The following is a 24,376-nucleotide window of genomic DNA, read 5'->3' on the forward strand; positions in this document are numbered from 1 at the left end:
ATGGGAAACAATGACGAACTGGCAAAGGAGGAAGGAAACACTAAATACAAAGGGAACAATGAGGCACAGGTGAGACACATCAGGGCGGGGCAAACAATCAGGGACAGCAACCACACGGGGGAAATGTTAAGAAATCTGAAATGATAGAGAGATGTTCATTCATTCATTTTCTGTAACAGCTTGTCCTCTGGAGGGTCACGGGGGGCTGGAGCCTATCCCAGCTGTCATTGGACAGGTCACCCAGAACCTTTTTGCTGTGAGGCATCAGTGCTGACCACCACACCGCTGTGCCGCCCATGACAGAGAGTTTGCAGTGACTTGCAAAATCAAAACAGGAAGACCCAGTTAAACACAGCCAGGTTCCGCGGAGCTGCACGTTCTCAACTGATCAAATAATGCACGGACCCAGGAGCCGCCCCTGTGATTCACTAACTCTCTTTTTTAACTTGTGCTGAGTCCGCGGAGCGAAATACATAATGCACAGACGTGGCATTCGTTTTATGTCGGCCTGGATCAATAAGTGCCCTTTAACAGCGGGGTGTTTGCTCATTGAGATGTTACAGTGGAGCAGAGGTATCACAGCTCCCCAGAGAGGGTGATGTTAATGCTTGACATGAGACAAAGGAGCATGATTCATCTCAAGAACACACACACACACACACACTGTAGCCCAGCTGCACCTCCGTGTTGTCACTGTAAGCCTGTTTAATTTTACTGTACACCTTCAGCAGCGCTCTTTCTCACGTGTGGTAATCTTATTGATATTCTGAAGCCTCTTCATGCTCCGCTCACTTGAGTGAACAAAGCAGCGTTTAGATTTATCGACTGTGAACACACATGTGATTGCACGTGGCTCGCCTCGAAGAAGGAGGCACGTAATTGGCTCGGTGTAAACACTAAACGGCGCGTCCTTCCAGGAGTTCTTTAAACCCCGCAGGACTTTCAAGAGCACTGGAAGAGCATATGCTGCCCACAGCATGTATAATGACCCCCATCAAAGCCATCAATAACTGTAATGTTCGCCCAGACATTTATGTTACAGTTGCTGGGATGAGGAATGAGGCGTTCAAGTCAGAGGGCAACCTTTGTGCAAGCCGGTTTTAAAAAAGAAAGTCTCGATCAGCGCTCCCGATTTTGTTAACGAGTACCAAATGGCGGCCAAAGAGCAGCGGAGAGGTTTGGCAAGCTTGTAGAAATGATAAATTATAAGATAAACTCCTCACAAGCAGACAGTCATTATACTGAACACTAATTCAAGCAGCAGCTCCTCTGATCTGTCTAATCTGTCAATGTGTTTTACCTCAGACGCTCAAAACTAACCTGACAGGAGAGAAAAAACAAAGTTGGAAGAGGCAAAAAAATAAATAAAAAATCATTTGAATCATTTCTAAATTTAAAAATCTTGACTTTCAGGTCTTCAGCTGCCTCTCAGTAAAACAAATCAAAATTTAATTGGCTATCTTTGATCATCCAGTCTATGTATGCACATAAATGGAGATTAAAATCGAGCACGTGAATTTTTTAAGATATGGATTTCTTGCACCTCTTCATATCATTTTAGTTTTTTTGGACACGAGTGGCGATAGATTAAAGATTCCTCGCGCTCCTCTGCAAAATAATCGGTATCTAATTGTTATTAGTCGCCGCTTGTTAATTAATTTTATCAGTTCTCACATTAAACATGCATGTCTCTCTTTTGTGGCTTTGAGGTAATTAATGTGAATAACCGAGTGCGAGGCCAGCTGCACATTAATATTGATAAACTTAACAAAATCTAAATGTACTTTTTCACCGGTTTAGTTTCCCGAAACTCGAAATGGGTGAACGAGGTTGCAAGCTGCTGGTGGGTTTAGCGCCGAACTCCTTTTTTCAAATAGATTTGTTAGTGTTAACCCCAGCTGTGGCTGCAGGAAGTATTCAGACTTCTTTCTTTCATGCACTCTGGACTGTGTTGTAAATTTAATTTTAAAAGGCTAAAATTTGCATTTTTCTCTCTCCCCCTCTCTCTCTCTCTCTTTCTCTCTCACCAGCCTGCACTCAGTAACCCGTGATGACAAAATGAAAACATGTCCCCCCATTCATGTCCACATTATTTCACTTAATGGTTTTTTAATACTTTTGCAAAACATTATTTAAAACATATTTTCACAGTGTCATTACGGGCAAAAAAATAAAAGAAAAAACATGTCAGCCCCGTTCATTTAAAATTAAATTAACAAGTGTGCAAAAACTGAATACTTTAAGAAGAAGTGGTATGCTAAAAAGAAACATCCTTTAGAGCAGCAAGCACGTCAATTTGTACGATGTGAACATGTGCTTGTAAAACAGAAGAAAAAGAACAATTTGTAAACATCTGCTCCACGCCGCCTCGCTCTAATTTCTTTTAAAATGTGACCATCTTGTCAAATAAGTAGCTCTCAGAGTAGTAATTTTATTTGGGACTGAGCTCGATCAGATTCAGGTAAAGGAGCGTATCAAACTCGTGAAAATCGCTGGTAAAACATTGAATAGAGAGTCGTGTTGGTCTGAGTAATATTTCAGCATTCATCAGCAGGTATTGGGGTCAGGGTTGCACACGGGTGTCGGCGTCAGGTCGCCTTTTTCTGCTCTGTTTGCCGGTTTAAATTCAGCTCGTGCTCTCGGGGACTGATTTTGCAGCAGGTGGAAATATTAAAAGGAGCCGCTCGAGCGGGGGAAAAAAAAGCAGCAGCAGACGTGTTGTTTCGCGTCTGCATGTGCTAGAAAAGTCTGTTCTCTGACGGCGTTAGAACATCCTAATAAAAGTCATGTCCATGGGCTTGAATCCGTGATATCTGAGCCGGGTAAAGAGGCTTTAATTTCGATTTTAAAAAGACGTCGGCCCACGAAAGTGATTGAGGTGAGGTTAGCTCATTCCTATAAATAGAGCTCGGAGGAATAAAGGCTGTCATCGTCTCATCCGCCGCGGAGAATCGAGCAGGTGCATGCCTGTCAGATTTTTGACCACATCGCCTCAGTGGTGGGAGCTGGGAATCTGATAGCAGGCCTGAGCTGTAAGCACGTGTTCTCCGTACGACTTTGTGGGCCCCTCTTACATATTTTATGGGCTTTCTCGTGGGAGCTCACGTATAAGCTGAGAATGGCGTTTTTTGGGTCTTTTTTTTTTCTCTCAGTGACGACATTGTCACTCAAATACCACAAGCATGTCAGTGGATAATGTGATCACTGCTTAGGAGCTGGTGAACACGCACACACAGACCTGCATGGACTGATATGAGCTCGTGTTGGCTGCAGAGAGTCAACCAGAAGCCCGTCACAGCTCTACCCGTGCAGCTTTCCTTTTGATTGCACTGCAGTTACGGTGAGTTACTTCTCATGCACGTTGAATTGGATGCCATTTGGGTAGATTATTTATTTATTTATTTATTTATTGCAATTTCAGGGTAAACTTTGCTGATGCGTCTCACTGGAACTTATTCTTACAGGAGAAAAACGTACATAGGCTGTCTGGGACTTTAAAAACCTTTAAATTAAACATATTTAACTATTTAAACAGATGCCATGGAAGAAAACATATCAAAGAAATTATTAATTTACTGATGCTCCACTGTTTCCTACTGATTTTAGACACTATCGTGGCATTTTAAAATATCGTGAAACTAAAAAAAAAAAGCTGTGTCGGAGAATTCCTGGTATCCTGTTCAAAGCTGACACCTTTCAGTGTTGTTGAGATGCTAAAAAAAAAATGTGCATTACTTTCCAGGAGATGCTCTCTATCCTCCGTTGTTAAGAAATGTTTGTGAAAGTCACACTTTATGTGGCTGACAGTTTGAATTCTTCTGTTAAAAAAAATAAAATAAATATCCCCGCGCTGACATTACCTGGCCAGTCGATGACATTTACACTGCGTAACAACAAAACACCCGACTGGCTGCTGCTCGCTCATTTTTGCTGAGCTTTGATTGCGCAGGGAGTCGATTTTCAAAGTTCACGCGGGGACAGCGAGAAGCATGACTTGCTCTTTACCGCGAACTGGGAGGAAGAGGAGCCGTGTTCTGCTGAGTGCACACAACTCCGAGCGGAGCGCCATGACAAAGCCGTGGCCACGGAGCGAGGGAGAGTCGGAGAGGGTGACGCGCTGCTCAAAGGAAACCGGGCAGCGTCCCTTGAATTGAGGTTTAATGCCCGGAGCTCCGGTTGCAGTAGCCGTTTGGTCGCTGGTGAGGAAAGCGGTGGGTTTTCCCTTCCGAGACCCTTCCTACCTAAGCAGCGTGCAGAGCCTGTGGCAAAGAGCTGAGTGTGACCTACAGTGACAACCCAACGTACAGTAGCTGAGACTCACAAACCTGGAATCCGAATGTCCTTTAGAGGCGAACGGTGAGCAGCTCTTTCCTCTTTTCACGCCATTGTTCTTGAGCTATAAATACTTTTGGCACTTAACACTGACAATGATTACAGCAACACTGTACAAGACTTCCAAATTCACCGTCGGAGCGAAGGGGAAGCCCAGATGAAGCTGGTGTCAGTGGTACCATCTTCTTTTTAAGAGCAAGAAGAGCTACTCCGTTTATACACGTAGCAATATTTTTGTGTTCAACATTTATAGACTCAAACTCAAAGATACAATTGTATCCGGCCTGCAGGTATTTTGCGTGCACGCCATTGAAACTACTAATCCCACACTGCGTTGCAATAGCTGAACTTTTGGCATCAGGCAGGTACGTCAGTCACTTCTCCCCTCCCAACTTTAATTGTCAAACACATCAGAGTCTTGTGGTGGCCTCGGCAACCGTTCAGCCGTTTAGTCAGGTTCAGCAAAACCTTCTCATTTTCCCATTAATCTTATTAAATTATTCCCAGTGGCCTATTCTTTTCATGTTATGGCTTGTCTGTCTCTCAGCTGAGGTGATTCCTGCAGTGTAACTTTACATTAGAGCTTTCATCCAATCAAACTTCAGCCAGTCAAAGAAATCTGCCTGTGCCTTCACAATTGAAACTGCAGGCGAAACACATTGTAATGACGCCGTTCCTTTAACCAATCATGTTTCAAGTTCGTATTGTTAGGCCTTCTCCGTGGCTTACGGTAGCGTCAGTGTTTTCGCGTCCTCTGGTTGGACGCTCCGAGAGCCGCTCCGTTTAAGCCAAGCTAACGACCAAATCGTCCCCGTTAACGTTTTGATAGCTATTTGTTGAACACACGATGGCAGCGGAAGGAGGAGAGGCTATTGATTTGGTCAGAGATCTTCTTAGAAAGACATTTTCACGGCGGACTTTCCAGGAAAAGATGGATATTGTGAAGAAAGCTAGCTAGCCTTTCAGGACAGCGACTATGAGTGCTGTCCTTGGTTGACAGGCTCCGAGGTGAACTCTTAAGTGGTCTCTTAATTGTATTTACATCTTTTATGTGTATTTTTTCTATTTTATTGGGTTGACATTGATGCTTCTGCTGAATTTGATGTATGTGGAGCTGCAGTGACTGAGAGGAGACTTTTTTAAGTTGTTTATTTTGTTTTACGTGAGTTTCTTGTTTTAGTAATGGCATTCATCTTGCTATATGAGATACCCGTCTACAATGCAACGTCCTGTTTTATTGCATTTCCGTATGTTGTTGGTAGTTTCTATAGCAGTGGCGTCATAACATTAGTATTAATAGGTGTTTTGAATGAGGTTGGAGGTCACTGAAGGCCGAGGTGGAAAATGCACGGCCCGCCGCCGCTCAGTGTGAAGTTGCATTCGGGACACCAGAAGAAGAAAATGAGTCTTGCCTTCCCTGTGTTTGAGGTCGGAAGCTTTGGTGGCGCCGAGGCTCTCAGATAGCGTGCCAAATATGAGAAACGGCAAATACAGCTGAGGATAATCTGCAGCCACCGGGGACGTCGGCGCTGGTGGATGCTGCTGGGTAATAAAAACTTGTCAGCGTGATTAGTGGCTTTGGCTGGCGTCCTCCGTGTTTTTAAGAAGAGAACTGATGAGGATGTAGATTACTTGGAACCGCTCTCTGGATTTTTTTTCTCCTCCATCTAGCTTCACTTTAATAATAATAATAATAAAAAAAACACAAAGTAATAAAAGGTTGCTAATCATTAAGAACAATAATACCAAGTGGCAGCCATCTGCTAAGCTCTCTTCTTATCTTCTCATTTTCAGTTTCCATTAAAGTCGCGACTAAAAGTTGTCCGAGAGCTACAATCAAAATAACGTCTTAAATAAATCTCTTTCTTGGATGGCAGCTTCTTAATAAGGCTCGTTCTGCTTACTAATACCAACTAATGCTGCCGTTGTGTGACATAGATCTTGCACAGATTTGGGGATTTGAATTATTTTCACAGGTTTGAGTCGGGATCTCAAGTAAACAAAAAATAAATAAATGTTGTAATTTTGCAAACCTAATGAGCTCTTAAAAAGCAAGAGCTCGTGCACTGTTTTCATTATTCAGTCGGCACATGGGAATCTCCGAAATGCTGCGGGTCATTTTATTTTATTTTATTTTATTATTATTTATTTGCACACTGAATGTTTCCAGGGTGAAATCTCCACCTGTGTCCTCTCTAATGAACTCTGGGCCGAGCGTTTTATTATGCAAAAGATATTTCAGGTTGCAGCATGTTCACGATATGGTGAGCCATCTATTTCCACGTGCACCGTCGGCTCTGTACAAACATGTTGTGGTGATTGAATTTAACTCGGTTTGTTGTCCACCTATAGGAGATGAGAAAATCTAGAAATAAAAAAACCCTGGCACCTTAAACCGAAAGCGTTTTATGTTTAATGGCTTTGGATCAAGTTCTTAACGTCCACTGTAACACCGAGTGATCTTTTTCGAGGGGACAGTTTAACCTCGTCTGCCCTCAGCGACACACGGTTATTATAATGAGACTGAAGCTTTGGGGGTACGAGGCCGTCTGTACCTGTCTCGTGTGCACTTGCATGCTCTTGTATATCCGTTAGCCCTCCGTGTACGCGTCTGCATTCAGCTTAGCCTCGGGTCAGTCTGGGCTGTAAGCCAGCAGCGTCTGCGCGGGTCTTGTGAGACTGCCGCACCGAGAAAGAGCTGAAGATACCTGATCAGCGTGATGGATGCCTGCGAGCCTCTCCGACACGCACACCTGCCGCCTGTGCCCCACTTATTGAATCCATGAATCAATTTAATGAGCGGAGGACGGGGTCAGGGCTTCAATAAACACCCCACCAAGCTTTCAGATTTAATGTCTGCTCATTGAATGATACTGTGTGATCAACAAACAACCACCGCACAACACTCACACTGTAAATTGGAATTAAGCGTCGAAAGCCGCGCGCGGTGCGTCCTGTCGGCTGGATTTGCTGGCGCGTTAACGTCTCAGGCAACGCTTGCCCGACTGTAAATGAGTTCAAAGTATAATTAAGCTATGTCTGCGCCTGAGTGTGTGTGTGGCAGGGTGAAAGAGTGAGACTTGAGAAAGAGAATCAGACATCTTCCATTGGTAATCAATACTGCAGCAGTGACCTGAGCGTTTGCTCTGTGATTCATTCCATTTAGAGCTACAGGCTTGGCGGTCTGAGGGACAACTCTATGATTTCCCTCTGGATAGAACCAGGGAAAATCTGCTCTACTTACATGCTGATTGAACCATGTGCATAGCAGCTGATTCTCAAAGCTATCGGCCCATCTCCTGCGGTAAAATACTCGCCTGAAAGTCAGCGTGCAGCTTCGTTGCAAAGAGAATCACCCTGACCCGCCACGCACAGAGCCGTTCGACCTTTTTAACGCACTTACGTTTGCATGAAATAACATTCTTCATCTTTCGGGAAAAATTTCAGGGTGAGACCATCACTGTCAACCTCCTGATCTCCACATGCTGTGATTATAAACTTTCTTTCCCCTCCACTGGTTCGACCACAAGCATCCTCCCAGTCACGAGGTCATCCCGAGCGTCGAGGATGCCGCGGAGAGGACGAATGGCTGCTATTTAGATGTCTGTGGCAGCAGTATCCCAGTAGTGAATACATTTTTCTTCATCCACCGGGGACGCAAGGGCTAATGGAGCATGAGAGTGGCATTTCCCCCGGAGTTGTGTAGCTGAGTCACGCCCCCGTTTGGAGAGGAGCTGCAGGCGGCGGTTGTATGAGGCTGAGACCAACAGGGCATGCTGTGAGAGTCTGGGCCAATTCAGGGGTAAACATCGATGGCAGTAATTGGAGAACAGCACAGCGGGGAATTTCATACATTTCAGATCCGTGTGGCTCAGTCAACAATATCCTGACTGTGGACTTTTTCAGGTGAAAAGAAATGACTGCCCGTGCGCCAAAGGTCCTTTCCATTTTTGTAGATATTTTCCTGAACACCCCGCGATACATAAGTCGAGATTTCATTGATTGAAGTGCTGGTGGAGGAAAAGAGATTGTTTCGGCTGCTTGCTCGCCGAGCCGCTGTTGTCCGTCACCTCTTTGTAAATCACTGGAGCTTTAAGAACTGTATTTGTAATTAGATCAAATCAATTTCACTTGTCTTTTCATTACAGGTATTTAAAGAATTCCTTTCCAGTCTACCCCCTTGTCCTGCTTCCTCCTTCTCCCATTAGATCTTTGTCCTTTCTGGGCTTGTAAAGGCAGCTGTTTTAAAATGAGACGATATGATTTAAATTATAGAACACTAGCCCCTGAATACTCCCTTTGTGAAGCTATAATGTGAGGCTCTTACACAGAGATATGCTTTCTTTATGGTAATTTCTTTTCTTTTTTTTTAAATAAATAAATAACTAATAATCTGTTTTATGCAGTGGAGCTGAGAGAAACACAAAAACCTTACAGTATGATACATATGCAGAGCAGCGGTGGCTTACAGAGCACAGCAGGGACCGGTGCAGAAATCCTGCACGCTCGACACACATAACATTTGTGCTTTCGGAATGATAACGTCCAGATATATGTCTCACACACACACACACACAGGCGCACACACAGCTACGGTGCATTACTGAACTTGTCGAGAAAGTAGAAGGTTAGCGGTGGGAGTCGTATCCTGTAGTTCCGTCGGGGTCTCTTATCGGCGTCTGCTGCTTATCACTCAGCGCCACAACAGCAGAAACACACGGAAACTATTTTGGTTGCACCTGAGCAGAAATTATCTTTATCGGCGTTCTGTTGCATGACATTCAGTTGTGTGTGTGCATGTGTGTGAGTGTGTGTGCGTGTGTTTTTTTACCTCTGTAGATGCCAGATAAAATTATGCACTGCAAACAAACAGCAGAATCCGAGAGATAATAAGTGGAGGTGATTTGTGTACAGATACTCTGACATATTGCGTCAACATGGACGGGACATCTTGGACTTACTTGCCATCGTGCTGAGTGTATTTGTGTATCTGTTTTGTATTGAAATATTGTAAGAAGGTTATTTTTTTTATTATTATTATTGGCTAGTACCAGTATTTATGAAAAGCTAATTGAGTGAGATTTATCAATAATGGGAAGAAGCAGAACTGGCAGATAAAATCCAAATAAAGCCACATGTTGGGGTTTATTTTATAATGCAACATAAGAAAATCCACAAGGAGAAAACTAAGTTTAATCCAATGTGCAGCTTGTTAACGGGACAAGGCATCAAATTGCTTGGGGCTCCAGGCCAATAGGGGGCACCAAAGTGGCAAATAGTTCTCGTTCAGACCTCACATTAACAGGTCTGGGCGTCTTTTAGTGCCTGTGTTCACACCACACCATGCGTCTCCAGCCATCTCTTCACATTCGATCTCAGTTTCGTGCAGCTAATAAACACCGACCTCTATTCGATCTCTATTCTATTTATTTATCTTCACCCCAGCGTGAGTTAGACCTGCACAACGCTCAGATTATAACCTGAACCCTGAAAGTTTCCATACACACTCTAATATCTGGTAATAAAGGGAAATAAAGACACCGGTAGCTTAACTCTGTGCGGCTCCGATCACATCAATAATTAACCACGTAATCAACCACACGGTATTAAATGACAGAACTGCACGCCGTGTACTCATATTAAACATCTTCATTTATTAATTCTTGTTTAGATTTATTTATTATTTAGTCAGTCAACAGCTACACGGACCGAATACTTTAAAAGACTCTCTCATTACTAACAAACATCCTTCTCAGGTGATGATTTATAATTGCCGGTGTGTGCACTTTTTCTGAATGAGGCGAAACAAGAGCACCCCTGTTGAGAAGGAGGTCTTTAAAGTGACTCAGGTTTCATCGTGTGTTCACACTGCCAAATGCAAACGAGAACACCTCCAGATGTGGTCAGAGGTCTCTCAAATTTGTCGTTAACGCATCCCGGGGTGCTTTATGCTGGTCACTTGTGATTGGATTCCCCAAGACGCACTGAGGACGCATTTGAGACATGTGACCAGGGGAATTACCGTTTTTTACAACATGGACCTTATATCTGGCGTAAAATACGATCGTTTACTCACCCGTATAAAATATAACGGACAATATTTAGATCCGCGTATACCCATATAGTGGGAGTGACTGGGGCACTGAGACGCAGCCTCTAAATAACGCCACTTTAAAGGGGAATTACTGTTTTTTTACAATATGGATCTTATTTCTGGCACAAAATGCGATTGTTTACTCACCCATATAACTTTGGTGTCATTAGGAGTTGTTCGGACAATATTTAGGTCCAGCAGAGCACCGCATATATCCATATAGTGGGAGTGATTGGGGCACCGAAAGGTAGCCTCTAAATAACACATTATCTGCCGCTAAACTCGTTCATTTCACCAATATTTTGTTATGATATGCTAGTGCTATTCCTTGTTGAGTCCAGAGTTACCTGTTATCATCATCCGGGGTCTGTAGATTGACCTACTAACCTCTGATCTGGATGATGTCATCTCTGAGCGCCCCGCGCACCTGCGACGGTTGGCTTGTTTACCTGTAATTTGCTATTGCTAGTTTTTTGCAACATAGCTGAATATTTTTTCCGATTCTGAGGTTGTGGACGACAACTTTGTTTATGATGGACGTCCTTAGCGTTTTGAGCCAGAGTATGAGGAGCTCGTTGAAAGGAGGATGCGGAGGCAGAGATAGGGGCAGCTGGCCAAAGAACAACAAACTGCTGCACTTCCGCGAATAGATAACAGGTCTCTGGACTCGACAGAGAATAGCACTAGCGTATCATAACAAAATATTGGTGAAATGAACGAGTTTCATGGCAGATAATGCGTTTAGAGGCTGCATTTCGGTGCCCCAGTCACTCCCACTATATGGATATACACGGATCTAAATATTATCCGAACAATTCCAAATGACACCAAAGTTATATGGGTGAGTAAACGATTGTATTTTATGCCAGAAATAAGGTCCAGGTTGAACACTTTCTTGGTCGTAAGTTGCGCATAATTCAATAATCAAAAAAAGTTCTCTCTCTAGGAGTGTAAAAAGAAAGAGGAAGATGAGAAAAGAAGGTAGTATATACAGTCAGTGGTAAGTAAAGCAGATAATGACGATGATTATTAATAATAGAGCATTTCTGCTGCCAGTCAACGTGTTAGCTAAGCTACAAGGCTGAAAGAATGTGTGAAAGTATTAACATTTAATAAGCAGTCGGATTAGATACTATCATCAAAATACAAATGGTGTCGATCATTTCTAGACATGTACCTGCGGTTTTATAGGACACTTGGGGTGAAAAATAACCAAAGTTTGACAGTACGTCTGCAATAGAAGTATCTGCCCAGGGCAAGAATTGCCTCTGCGAAAAAAGGAGACACAAACGAGGGATAAACCGAGGCTCTGGTAACAGCGCTGAGCCACAATGAAGACTGCAGGAAACACCAGGGAAACAGGTGAGTGAACATCCGGTGAAGACATAGAGCCGGCAGGCGGTGGAGCATCGAGGGGGAAACGGGTAACTTGAAACAGACTTACTGACAATGGACGGCGAGAGAGGCAGAACTATGTATACACAAAGGTGTTGTCATGGGGGTAAAGAGACACGGTTGAGTCTACTGAGGGAAGAGCACACAGAATAAAGAAGCAAGAAAATGATCACACACTCACAAGGGTGGGACAAAGACAGGAAGTAAAGCAAAACATGAAGAGTAGAAACAGCACAAATAATGAAATCCAATGATACGAAAGTGACTCTGGACTGTAGGAAATGTGGGCTACTGACAGCGGCTACAATACAGGAATTCATACTTAAAAAACTGACTGGGTATTTATGTTTCTATTTCAGTTACTGGACATTGTCAACAATGAATTAAATGACAGTTTGACAGTATCTCACAGGGACAGACCTTCCTAAACCTTGCTCATTGTTTTGGTGTTCACCACATTTACAGAGTCTCTGTGTACTCATCCACTACCTGTCAGGGAGAAGTTAGAAAGTACTCAAGGAACAACATTAAGACTGCAACTTAACAGCCAGTTGTGGAGGGAAAATTGGACCTTGGACCAAAATCAAAATACTTGCATTTCTGAGTTGGCTGTAACTTGAACTAGCAATTAAAGAAACAATACAATCAGATGTGTGTGCACAAATTGATAAATGATCCATAAGCCTGACTGAGATTAACATCTCATTTTCAAGAGAACAAAAACATCTCGCTACACCGATCAGCCACAACATTACGACCACTGACAGGAGAGGTACATAACATTGATCATCTTGCGTCAATATAATGTTCTTCTGGGAAACTTTTGGACCTCATTCATTTTTGTGGGTGTTACTTAGACATGTAGCACCCACCTAGACCAGACCAGGTACCCCCACCCCATAGCAATGACACTCCTTGTTAGCAGCAACCATCCCCAGCAGGATGCAACCTGACACAAGCACACACACAAAAACGCTTTAAAAACAGCACAAGGTGTTGACCTGGCCTCCAAATTCACTAGATCCCAAACTGATCAAGTATCTGGATGATCCACAGAGCCCCCTCCCCTCAAAGGCCCCCCCACTAACAACATCCTGTTGCCATGACACCACAGGAGACCCTCAGAAGGCCCATGTCCATTCTCTGATGAGTCTCAACTGTTTTGGAGGCAAAAGGGAGACCTACACAATATTAGGAAGGCGGTCATAATGTTAGGCCTGATTGATGTAGCTACTTAATGCAATGCAATTTGTAGTAACACATTTCATTTACTTTAGACACACACGCTTAGGATCTCCTTTTAAAACCGTTACAAGTATTGGTGTGAGTAGGAGCCGGCTGATTGAGTTAAAACCGTGTTGCAGTTCATTCCCGTGGTGAGGCGTTAACTGTCACTCTGACTTAGTTCATCCGACCCACTGTAATACGTACGCGTTTCGTGTGAAAAGCAGCTGCGTGGTCTCAGACAGCCACACACGGTCCTAGAAACGATTCTATATTTGGTGCTAACACCCCTGTGTGACACGAATGCCCACGTCAAAGGACGGCTTTGGATCCATCACAAAAACAAAAAGCTCCTCCAGCAGATCACGGGCCAAAACTGATAAACGGCTCCAGTGAACTTTATTATTTAACTTGCCTTCAACAAGCTGTTTTACTCCTTTCATGAATTTTATATGATCTATCATTTATTGCGGCCGTATATTGGGCGTGAAATGCCTCCGTGCTGAAAACTTCCCCCTACGCCGTGTCCTCCCTGTCTTGGCAGTTATTAGCTCCTGACATTAGTAGAGTGAAATGTCTCATTTACAACTTTTTGAGATTTTGTCATCCTTCAGCGTATTCTCGCATTAATGACGCAAAGTGACACAAAGCACCCTGCCCCGAGGGGAACGTACCCAGACTCCATTACGAGCTACTTTTAATTAGTCTTTGTAATTAAAGGCAGAATATTGGGGCGCAGGAAGGCTGGAAGGTAAATTGATATGGCCATAAACATTTGCATGTTCATCGGTCAGGGTTAGCAAACCGCCTCGGCGTCGCTCAGTCAGGTCTGAGCAGAGCGCAGTTCAACTGGAGAGGGATTTTAAGGAAAAAGGTGTGGGATGCCCTTTTAATTAAGCATGAAGAAAGGAGGGGGAGGGAGGCTGTTTAATGAGAAAGTGAAAACTAGGTGTGAAATCGGGCACGGACATTTTCCCTCCTATTTTTGGCTGACCATATGCTGCAATATGTCGTCCAGAAGGGCCTCGGATTATAAAGCTCACCCAAAGGCGTATACTATTAAATGTATCCTCCAGGTGTGAGGTAATGTGTGACGCCAGGTTAAAAAGACTTTAGTGCCTTAAGATGATGGAGATGGTTTAGAGTTTTAATGAGTTTTACTTTATTTAATTCAGTGCAAAAGGAAAAAAAATAAAAAATCCCACAGAAAACAGAATTTCACATTAAATTCAGAAAACTTAAAGGGGAATAAGCGTTTTTTTTACAACCTGGACCTTATTTCTGGCATAAAATATGATCGTTTACTCACCCTTATAACATTGGTGTCATTTGGAGTCATTCGGACGATATTTAGATCCAGCAGGGAATAGAATAGAATGCCTTTATTGTCACTATACACATGTACAATGAGATTAAAGCCGTCACCAATAACAGTGCAAAAAACTAAAATACAGTATAAAAAGACACATGAAAATATACATAGTGTAAACATAGAGGTAAGGTGCACAGTCCTGAGGAAATTTGCAGAAATAAATATGGTGAATATACAGTATTTAAGTATAAATGTATGTTATTCATTTATTCCAAATGTCACCAAAGTTATATGGGTGAGTAAACGATCGTATTTTATACCAGAAATAAGGTCCACGTTGTAAAAAACGGTAATTCCCCTTTAATTAGAAAATTCACAGATATTCTGTGCTCTGGTCTCCAACTCCATGATATAATAACAACTCGCTGCTCCAAAGATTCAGCAGGTGGCGGTAATGCACCTGCAAGCTGGTCTGCCGGCTTGCAAAGAAGAAGAAGAAAAAGAAGAAGAAGAAGAAGAAGAAGAAGAACTTGCTGCAATTTTGTAATACTTTGACATCAGAAGAAAACAAGTGTGGGTAGAAAAAACGTCTGATCTTGAGTCAGTACTGCAGCTGAGAGTTTAATTGTCAGTTTTAACATCTGTCACCAGTAGTTTGCTAGTTAACCCCTCAAGGGTCAGTGTTTTTTAACACAAGCCGCGCGGATGACATCACCCAGGTCAGAGGTTAGTAGGTCAATCTACAGACCCTGGATGATGATAACAGGTAACTCCGGACTCAACGGGGAATACCACTAGCGTACGATAACAAAATATTGGTGAAATGAACGAGTTTCGCGGCAGATAATGCGTTATTTAAAGGCTGCGTTTCGGTGCCCCAGTCACTCCCACTATATGAATATATGCGGCGCTCCGCTGGACCTAAATATTGTTCGAACGACTCCTAATGACACCAAAGTTATATGGGTGAGTAAACAATCGTATTTTATGCTAGAAATAAGATCCATGTTGTAAAAAACAGTAATTCCCCTTTAAAGTGGCCGTAAATGACTACTTTTTTTCACAATATATCAAATGACGATATGCAAACAAGGTGATAATGTGAGAGATTTCTAGTAGTGACACAGAGGAATATCACTCACTCTAAAAAAGCAGCTGTTCATTTCATGCTCTAAATAACAAAAGAACAAAAATCTCTTTATCCCTTAAATGGATTTGCGTGTTTCCAGTGAGCTGAAACATGCGTCAGTTTAGAAAGTAATGGTTCCTCTGCCTTAAAGTTCAATATGGCCTTCATACAGTCTCCGGGTTCATCTCTGAGTTGGTGCATTTTCATTTTCATTACACATTTCTATAGCAGTCTGCAGCTTATTTATGGCCCTCTGCTGGGCTGGGCTCTGTAATAAACACAGAACCCACCACGGTTTCTTGCATCTCTGAAAATTCAGCAGTAGCAAATTTCTCTCTGCGCCGCCTCCCAATGGTTTGGCCTTATTAATACGCTTTGCCAGGTATAATAAACCAGCCCCAAAATGGGGGCAATCTTTAAGAGGAATGGCAATAAGAGATTTGCAGGAAGCTCTGCAGACCGTATGAGACTGTTTTTTTTTTGTGTGTGTTGGTGGAAGGAAGCAAACATCCAATAGAAAACTTGAAACCGGTGATGCTTACATTAGTCCTGCTGTGTGCCGTCGGCTTTGGAAAAGCCTCGAATATTAATCAAGTTTGAACACACTTTTTTATTCTTCTTCTTCTCTCTGACATACAAAACTGTCAAACAGTCAAATTTCACAAGATTAAATTAGAGTTAAATGACATGAAGCTCGCATGAGTCATTAACCTCGCAGCCACGGCATTGTTCAAATCCCACAGAATAAGGAACGAGCTGTAATTATCCTCCTTCTCGAGGTGCCAGGTTGTATAAGAATTCAAGCTGAGCGTTCGAAACAAAAATGTATTAAACTAGATTTCTGTGCTCTGTTAAACATCTTGTTGCTTTTGCGGCCTTTTGGTAAAATCTTAATGTTTCATGTGAAAGTTTTGGGGAACGGTAGAGTTGCAGGGACTTGTTACAGGGGAATAACTGTTTTTTACAACCTGGACCTTATTTCTGGCATAAAATACGTTTACTCACCCAAATAACTTTTGTGTCATTTGTAGTCGTTCAGGAGATATTTTGATCTGCATATATCCATATAGTGGGAGTGACTGGGGCACCGAAACGCAGCCTTTAAACGAGCTCCTCATCCGTATACTCTGGCTCAAAATGGTAAGGACGTCAATCATGAACAAAGTCGTCGTCCTCAACCTCAGAATCATAAAAATATTCAGCCATGTTGCAAAAAACTAGTAGTAGCAAATTACAGGTAAACAAGCCGTGTGGGGTGCGCGCGGCGCTCAGAGATGACATCATCCAGGTCAGAGGTTAGTAGGTCAATCTACAGACCCCGGATGATGATAACAGGTAACTCCAGACTCAACAAGGAATAGCATATCATAACAAAATATTGGTGAAATGAACGAGTTTCGCAGCAGATAATGCGTTATTTAGAGGCTGCGTTTCGGTGCCCCAGTCACTCCCACTATATGGATATACGTGGATTTAAATACCTGCAGAAAGTCTCCAAATGACACCAAAGTTACATGGGTGAGTAAACAATTGTATTTTATGCCAGAAATAAGGTCCAGTTTGTAAAAAACGGTAATTCCCCTTTAAGACTGGTGGATGCAAACAGTCTAGTTTGTTGAATAAAACACTACTGCTCGGTTAAAGCTGCAGTCAGATTTTTCTTCAAATTCTATTCGAACGAGGCAATAAAACGTAGAATAAATCAAATACGTTTACATTCAACTGGCCTTTTTTCTAAGCTAGCAGAAGAGTGGCAGCTCAGCAGTCCAGTGGTTTTAAATCTGCCGTCCACCTCCTCTGAAGTTCATATTAGTTATTTGCTTGTCTGTTTGCAGTCACTGCTGGTTGCATAGCAACCAAACCAAAAAAATAGCTCAGTGTTTTTCCCACTTCATTTTTTTTCTTTTTCTTTTTTTGGTGAATGTAAACAAATGAGATGAGATAATGTGCTAATAATTGAGCTGTGGAGGTGCTGCTAGGTGGATTCTGTTATCTGTGGACAGAGGCCATGCTGCTGTTTCCTGTTTCCAGTCCTAATGCTAAACTAAGGTAACTCAGCTTCTGGCTGCATGCTTTTATTTAACAGGCACACATGAGAGCTGTGCTGATTTGAACTCTGCGCTGGGAAAAGTAATCGCATTTCCCACAATGTCGCACTGTTTCATTAACACTTAAAACACAGTGACAGAACAACACGGCTAGAAACACTCACTACACTTCATGGGTGTCATCATACTGTAACTGAACAGGCTGACGACATCTCAGACACTGCAGCTGAAAGGCAAATTATTAGCAAGGAGAGTCAAAAGGTCGACCTACTGTAAAAGTTTGGAAGTTTCAACTTTTAACCAAAAGCGTAGAGTATTTTAAAAGATATTAGTAAATCTTGAAGCAATGACACAGAACCGGTCTATTATTTCTACACCTGCTTTGAAGCACTTTCCCGGCGTTACTCGACTAATCTAACTCCAACAATAGAAGCCTCCGGTCTCAGCTGCGTCGCCGTTGTGCAGCAACAAGACACTGAAATAGAAGTTTTTCTCTCTCTCTCTCTCTCTCTCTGTTCGCTAAGCTTTCTGTCTGTTGCTTGATGTAATGTATGCTGATTGCAGGGCCTATAGAGAGCCAGGCAGCTGCCTCTGATAAGCTGTTCATTCTAATCTGTGCCAGGTGGAAAAAACAAAAAAACAAAAAACAAAAAAAACAAAAGAAAAACAACAAAACTTGCATGAAGACTTCCAGCTGCAGATTGTGGATCCAGCACATTTTACATGGGGGTACAAAGGGGATGATGGTTCAGCCAGCCTTAATGTAAATGAGTGTAATTAGTTAAAGCTAGTTAGACTAGATCAGTGCCCCATTATGTTGAAACGGAGAGTATGAATGACGGCACAGGGTGACGGATGCAGTTTTACATATGACAAGAGAACGAACTAGTTTACACTCCCTTGCCAAAACATTAGGGACACTGGCTGGAGCCTATCACAGCTGTCATTGGGCGAGAGGTGGGGTACACCATGGACAGGTCTCCAGTCTATCTCAGGGCTAACACAGAGGGACAGACAACCATTCACACGGCCAATTTAGAATCACCAATGAACCTAACCTGTCTTTGGACGGTGGGAGGAAGCTGGAGTACCTGGAGAGAACCCATGCAGACACATGGAGAACATGCAAACTCCACACAGAAAGGCCCAGAATTCGAACCCTGAACCTTCTTGCTGTGAGGCATCACACTATTAAAAACAATCCTGCACCAAATCCTCCCTCATGGCTTTTATAATGTTCAGGTTTTCTTAAAACGGCGTCAGAAAGCTGGTAATTCAGCCGGATGATGATCTTGGGGTGCTGTTAAACTGGATTGAATTAAACACCAAAAGAGCGCGTGTTGTTCAGCCCGACCCACTGGCGTGTTAGTGCAATACAACACAATTTAATAGTACTACAAACCACAGCCTGCAAAATGAAAACACAGCTGCATCAACAGCTCTCTCAGTCATTTTAAACTATGCCATAACCTTCAGCCAAAATTTACTACTGGACTTTTATATTAGGACGAATTTATTTTCACTGGGGAACCTAAAGAACTGGCGAGGCGACTGTTGGAGAGCGGCAGCAGCAGCAGCAGCAGTTTTATAATGTGGATGCTGCTAAAAAAAGAGGCGTCCATTAAGGTCTACTCCGAGGTGTCTGGAATGCATCTGCTTCCTTATTAAACCCAAACATTTCTTGCAGCTAATTCCCTTAAAACACCTTCACAGCGCTCAGACAGGGACGTAATCACCTACACGCGCTTGAGGAGAAAATTTAAATTAAACTGTTTGTAATGCATAAAGAAAAATACCATTTAAAAAATATTTTTTTTTTACTCTATACTGCAACCCTAAAGGGCTGGACTAATCTGTGTTAAACAGCTGCTGGAGAGGTGTCGGTGGAGTTTCTGAAAGCGTGTGTGTGACATCTAGTGGAAGACATGGATCAAGACAACTTTATATCATAACACTGTATTGTTTACATTCTGATTAAGGAAAAGACACTTAAAATGATCATTTGAAGCATTTATCGAACAGAAAATTGATAATCAGAGATCCTGGTGATCTATGAAATCCTGTTAAACACATTTAAATTGTATGTTTATTCAATTATTGTCATGTTGTCATCAGATTGGAGGACAATCTAAACTAATATTACTGATAGTTAAATATAACAATGTTGGCTTTGTCGTGCACATACAGGCGATGACCTGCACACGTTAACATGTTGACGTTCCGGATCACGCGGTAGTTAGAGTGTTGAGAACTCGGATGACCCGCTGTTATCACCACCCTCTCACAGTGAAGCAGAGGTGGAGGCTGTAACTTGACCTTGCCTCTTAATGGCTGTGCGACAATGGTGCCCCGTCCCACCGGCCCGACTGCCCCTCTGTTGTGTCTATTTATAATGTCCAGACGCGGTGCAGAGGTTATTCAGACGTGCCAAGCGAAGGCGAGGCGACAGAGGAACAAAGGGTGAGAATTTCTACAGCTGCTATTGTTCCTGCTGTTATTTTTACTTTATTTTATTTTTTTTAACAAAAACCTGGAGTTGCTTAACAGTCTTTGGCTAACCTTAATATAAATTATGCATTTAGAACATAGCGCGCATCTTGTCCTTTTCTCTACTTCTCTAGTCTGTACAATAACAATAAATTTCTTGCAAGCAGTAGGGAAGGACGGATGGAGAGACAGCATAACAAGAAACTTTTAAATATTTACCTTGTTCTCTAACAGTGTTTCTGGCTCGAACTCTTCTCAGATGATCATATCCCTGTGTTCGCAATGGTAAGTGCATTTGTTTTTTACAGTTTAAAATGTGATCCCAACTTTAAAATACTGTCGCAGCTTTTGATAATTACTTAACCCTGATGAAGGCTAATAAAGTTGTTCCTTATACTACAAGTGCTGCTGGAGTCTTGGCCTTTCTTCAGTTTATTTACCTCCTCCATGCACCTTGGTAGCAGGTGAAGTCACACCAGAAATAAAAAAAAATAACTATTTCTGCAGCTTTTGATAATTAGTCAGAATATGGACCTAGAAATGTTGCCTGCTGTTACAAACTGTGGTCTCTTTGTTTAGGTGAGGAGCAGAAGTTTGCCAGTGGGCCACCATAAGCACTGTGACAAGTGCTACAGTGTCCACTGTCAAGTCCCGGTGCAGATCTCCATCTCGTGCTCGGTCATCAAGTGTCGTAAAAACTGCGGCGCCACCCTCCACATATGTAAACAAGAGGACCACCAGCTCCTCTGCCCCAACGAGACGGTCCCCTGCCTCAATGCCGAATACGGCTGCCCTCTCGTGATGCTGCGCCGCCGCCTGGCCAAACACTTAGAGGTGTGTCCCGCCAGCGTGGTCTGCTGCTCTCAGGAGTGGAACCGCTGGCCCGTTCCAGAAACTGATCTGACCTTTTACAGAAATGTTTCTGGAAACCCTCTTGTAAACACAGAGGAAAACCTTGACGTTGCTTTGGCTCTCAGAGATCAAGAGCTGCTGTTTAAGTCCATCAAAATGAAGACCGTTTTCCCAGAGTGGATGGAGAAGGAACCTGCGCCTGAGAATGTTTCTGCTGGGGTCAACAGTCCTGCAGAGGGTGCATCCTGTTCTTCAGATTGTGGTGAGTTCACAGAAAATGGCTGTGCAGGGATGGAAGAAGAAGAACCGACTCAAGAGGAAAGAGATAATTTGGCAAAGAGCAAGGATGTGACGGGTTTTCAGAATTACAGCTCCTGGGAGAAAATATTCAAGAAGGAGAAGGATGGATGCATGCAAACTGTCAAAAACCTGAATAAGGAAGATAAAGGAAAAGAAAAGGAAGAGGAGGAACCATTAAACAATCATGGAAGGACAAGAGAATCACATCGAGGTGAAGGGAGTGCTTCTTCCTCCATGAGCTTGGGTGGCGCCACCGGCTTTGCACCGTGGCAAGATGGAGTCCTTGAGAGATTAGGTAAAGAAGTCCACATTTCAGAATATAATATGTACCTGGTGCACAACGGGGCGATGCTGATTAACTTTGGCCAACTTGCTGCTTGCACGCCGAGAGAAAAGGATTTTGTTTACGGGAACTTGGAGCCAATCGAGGTTAAATCCGTCCGCACATTTAATATTCCCACCAGCTATCGAGCAAGGCGCCATCACCTGAAGGACCCCGTGCGCAAACACACTACGGCACACCAAAGTGTCGACACTACAGATTTGGGCGTGTCGGCTGAGGAGCTCCCAAAGAGCGATGAGGTCGGCACAGCGCTTCTGTGCTCCCTAGAAAAGGAGCTGAAGGGACATTTAATCTCGGAGAGTTCATCAACCGACGGTGTTTACGTGGATATAGGAACGCAAACGTACAACTTTTCCTCTGCTCCGTTCAAATCAGACGCATCCCTAGCCGACGTCATGGCAGACAAACCCCACGGCCTTTATATGCAAGTCGAAGCCGAATCCGTCACCAGAAGACACAACAAAACAAGCTCGGCCTTCAGCTACATGTGTGGCCACTTCTTTCGCCGCGATGAATACCGCTCTCATTTCAAGAACGTGCACTCTGACATACAGGCCTCCCTGAACGGCTGGTTCCAACAGCGCTGCCCTTTGGCCTACCTCGGCTGCACTTTCACCCAGATGAGGTTTCGGCCCGCGTGTTGTCAAGCGACAATCAGGTTCTGCAAAGATGTCAGCACCTTTGCACTCCAGCCACGCGTCCCTTCATGCCTCTGCGAAGGTGGGAAAGCCTTCTGCTCTCAGAGAAATGGTGCACACAGGCTGGATCCCCTGAGCATGCTCCCCCTGGAGATCCTTCAGCATATAGCCGGCTACCTTGACAGTTTTACACTGTCTCAGCTCTCCCAGGTGTCCTGTCTGATGAGGGAGTTGTGTGCCACGTTGTTAGAAGAAAGAGGGATGGTCTCCCTCAAGTGGGAGAAAAAGACTTATTCTAATGGAAGAAGTTCCTGGAAATGTCGAAAGAAAGCAAGTATATTTTTAAAAAACTTTTTTTTTGATTTATGCTTTTGTACTTTTATTCTTCTGAAATTAAATTAACTATAATGGGCACCTTGTATTCAGGTCACTGAGCTGCAGAGGAACAATTTATTGCATTACTCTGTTTAGTTATTTTGCTGGTTAAGCCCTGCCATTTTATTTGATTACCCCTTTTTGATCTGAACCTCGTGCAATGCAAACGGAACGTAAACATGAGGCCAATCTTCTATATCGGTTCTCCTTTAGTACCTGGCACCCATCTGATCGGTAAACTGTCACTGGAAAAATTTCAGTTATTCATGCAGCGTGACAGCTGCTGCAATGTAAACACCCTTCAGACTCTCTGTAGTCCTCTCTAACAATGTTACAGAGTGAATCAGAGCCGAGTTGGCAACACTTAACAAGATCCCACTGCACGACTTCTGTGCTCCGTGTCCTTAGACAACCCTGCTGCCTGTAGGGTCAGGCAGCTCAAGGAATTGAAATGTAATTTTCCTTTCTTGATGTCGGTGTCCATGCAGTGCTCCAGTAATTAGATGGCTGAGAAAACAACAACATAACAAACCAATCAGAGCTATAAATGAATCCAGATCCTGACTTGAATTGAGATAAATATATATTTACAGGCAACCTGTGTGGACTGGCTTTCTATGAAAATGGGGTCGCACGCGGCAGCTGGGATCAATCCTAGGATGTTTTACATTAGATCACTAAGCTACAGCAGGCCTTGTGACTTAGACATCTCAGTCATGGGGACGCCTTGAGGTTCCAGGGCTCTAAGCCACACAAACGCCCACAGCTACGTGATCTTTGCAGGCCACCTAAATCCAGTATGAAATCATAAGTGCACAAGGTTGAAGTTTTAAGTGATTCAGCCTCATGACCACGCAGCTATGGGCGTATATTTTCATCATTTTGCTGTAGCAGCATCTCTTCCTGAGGCGCCTCCAAATGTGCAGGATTCCTTGAGGTACTGTAGATGAGTGCACATCATTAATCATCATCAGTTTTTGTTGCAGATGCGCAGAATATTGAATTACGGGAGCTTACACCGGTGAATTCGGCGTAAAAAATAAAAGCATTTTAAATATTTTGAAGGCCGAAGATCATTTTCTTTTAATGGTTCAAACTATGAAAATGAATTGTAAGGTTGATTAGAAATCAGTGTTCTGTTGCGAGTTAGCCGTCCTCGAAAGCAAAGGTCAGGTCAGAGCCTCACGTCTGACAAACAAACCATTACATGTTGTGAAAACACTGCTGGAACTAATAAAAGATAAACGCAGTTTAAATGCACGCGTGTGTATTTTTACACCGACTATCTCTACACTGCAGTAGTCATAAGACAAAGAGAGCATGCTGATGAGATCAGGGATGTGGAATGGCCTGCGGCTTTGCTGCCAGTAAACATAGTCCTACCATAACGAGACAGATACATGATCATTCATGGAAGCACGGGATGTTGAAAAGGCTGTGAGGGCAGCAGCTGGGTATTTGTTCCACAGTAAACGCTATCATTTGTATAATTTTGTAATGGACAGAAATAACTTCTTGCCCTGGGTTAAGTAATAGAAGAACTAAAACTACCATTTTGTGGCCATACACTGCAGTAACAGTTGATAGATGCCACGACAGCAGCCTCCTCCACTTTCCTCAGCTCTGCCTCTGTGTTTTACAGGTTTGGAAATTCAGCTCCCTGTTTTCCTCCGTGGACAGATGGAGCTTCAGCGACTCTCCTTCCATGTCAGATCACTTGAAATCCTGCTCCTTCTACCAGAGAGAAGAGCGAACGGAGCCGGTGGCTTTAGCCTGCCTGGGAGAGGTCAGCGGCAAACGGGGAGAGCTGGAGAACAATAGATGACGGCGCTCGTGCGCTGGAGCAC

At 43.3% G+C, this 24,376-nt stretch overlaps 1 protein-coding gene across 1 annotated transcript; it reads left to right on the plus strand.

The window, feature by feature from the left end:
- LOC311498286 (F-box only protein 40) lies at positions 1 to 24,376 on the plus strand (the record flags this gene model as incomplete). The annotated part of the gene is made up of 4 exons (XM_084558820.1): positions 1 to 69; positions 20,256 to 20,306; positions 20,601 to 22,484; positions 24,172 to 24,376. The coding sequence occupies 4 exons, from the start codon at positions 1 to 3 to the stop codon at positions 24,352 to 24,354; spliced, it is 2,187 nt and encodes a 728-aa protein (XP_084414946.1). The 3' UTR covers positions 24,355 to 24,376.

Source organism: Chelon labrosus, assembly GCF_963514085.1.
Source record: "Chelon labrosus genome assembly, chromosome: 13".
NCBI classification, from domain to species: Eukaryota; Metazoa; Chordata; class Actinopteri; order Mugiliformes; family Mugilidae; genus Chelon; species Chelon labrosus.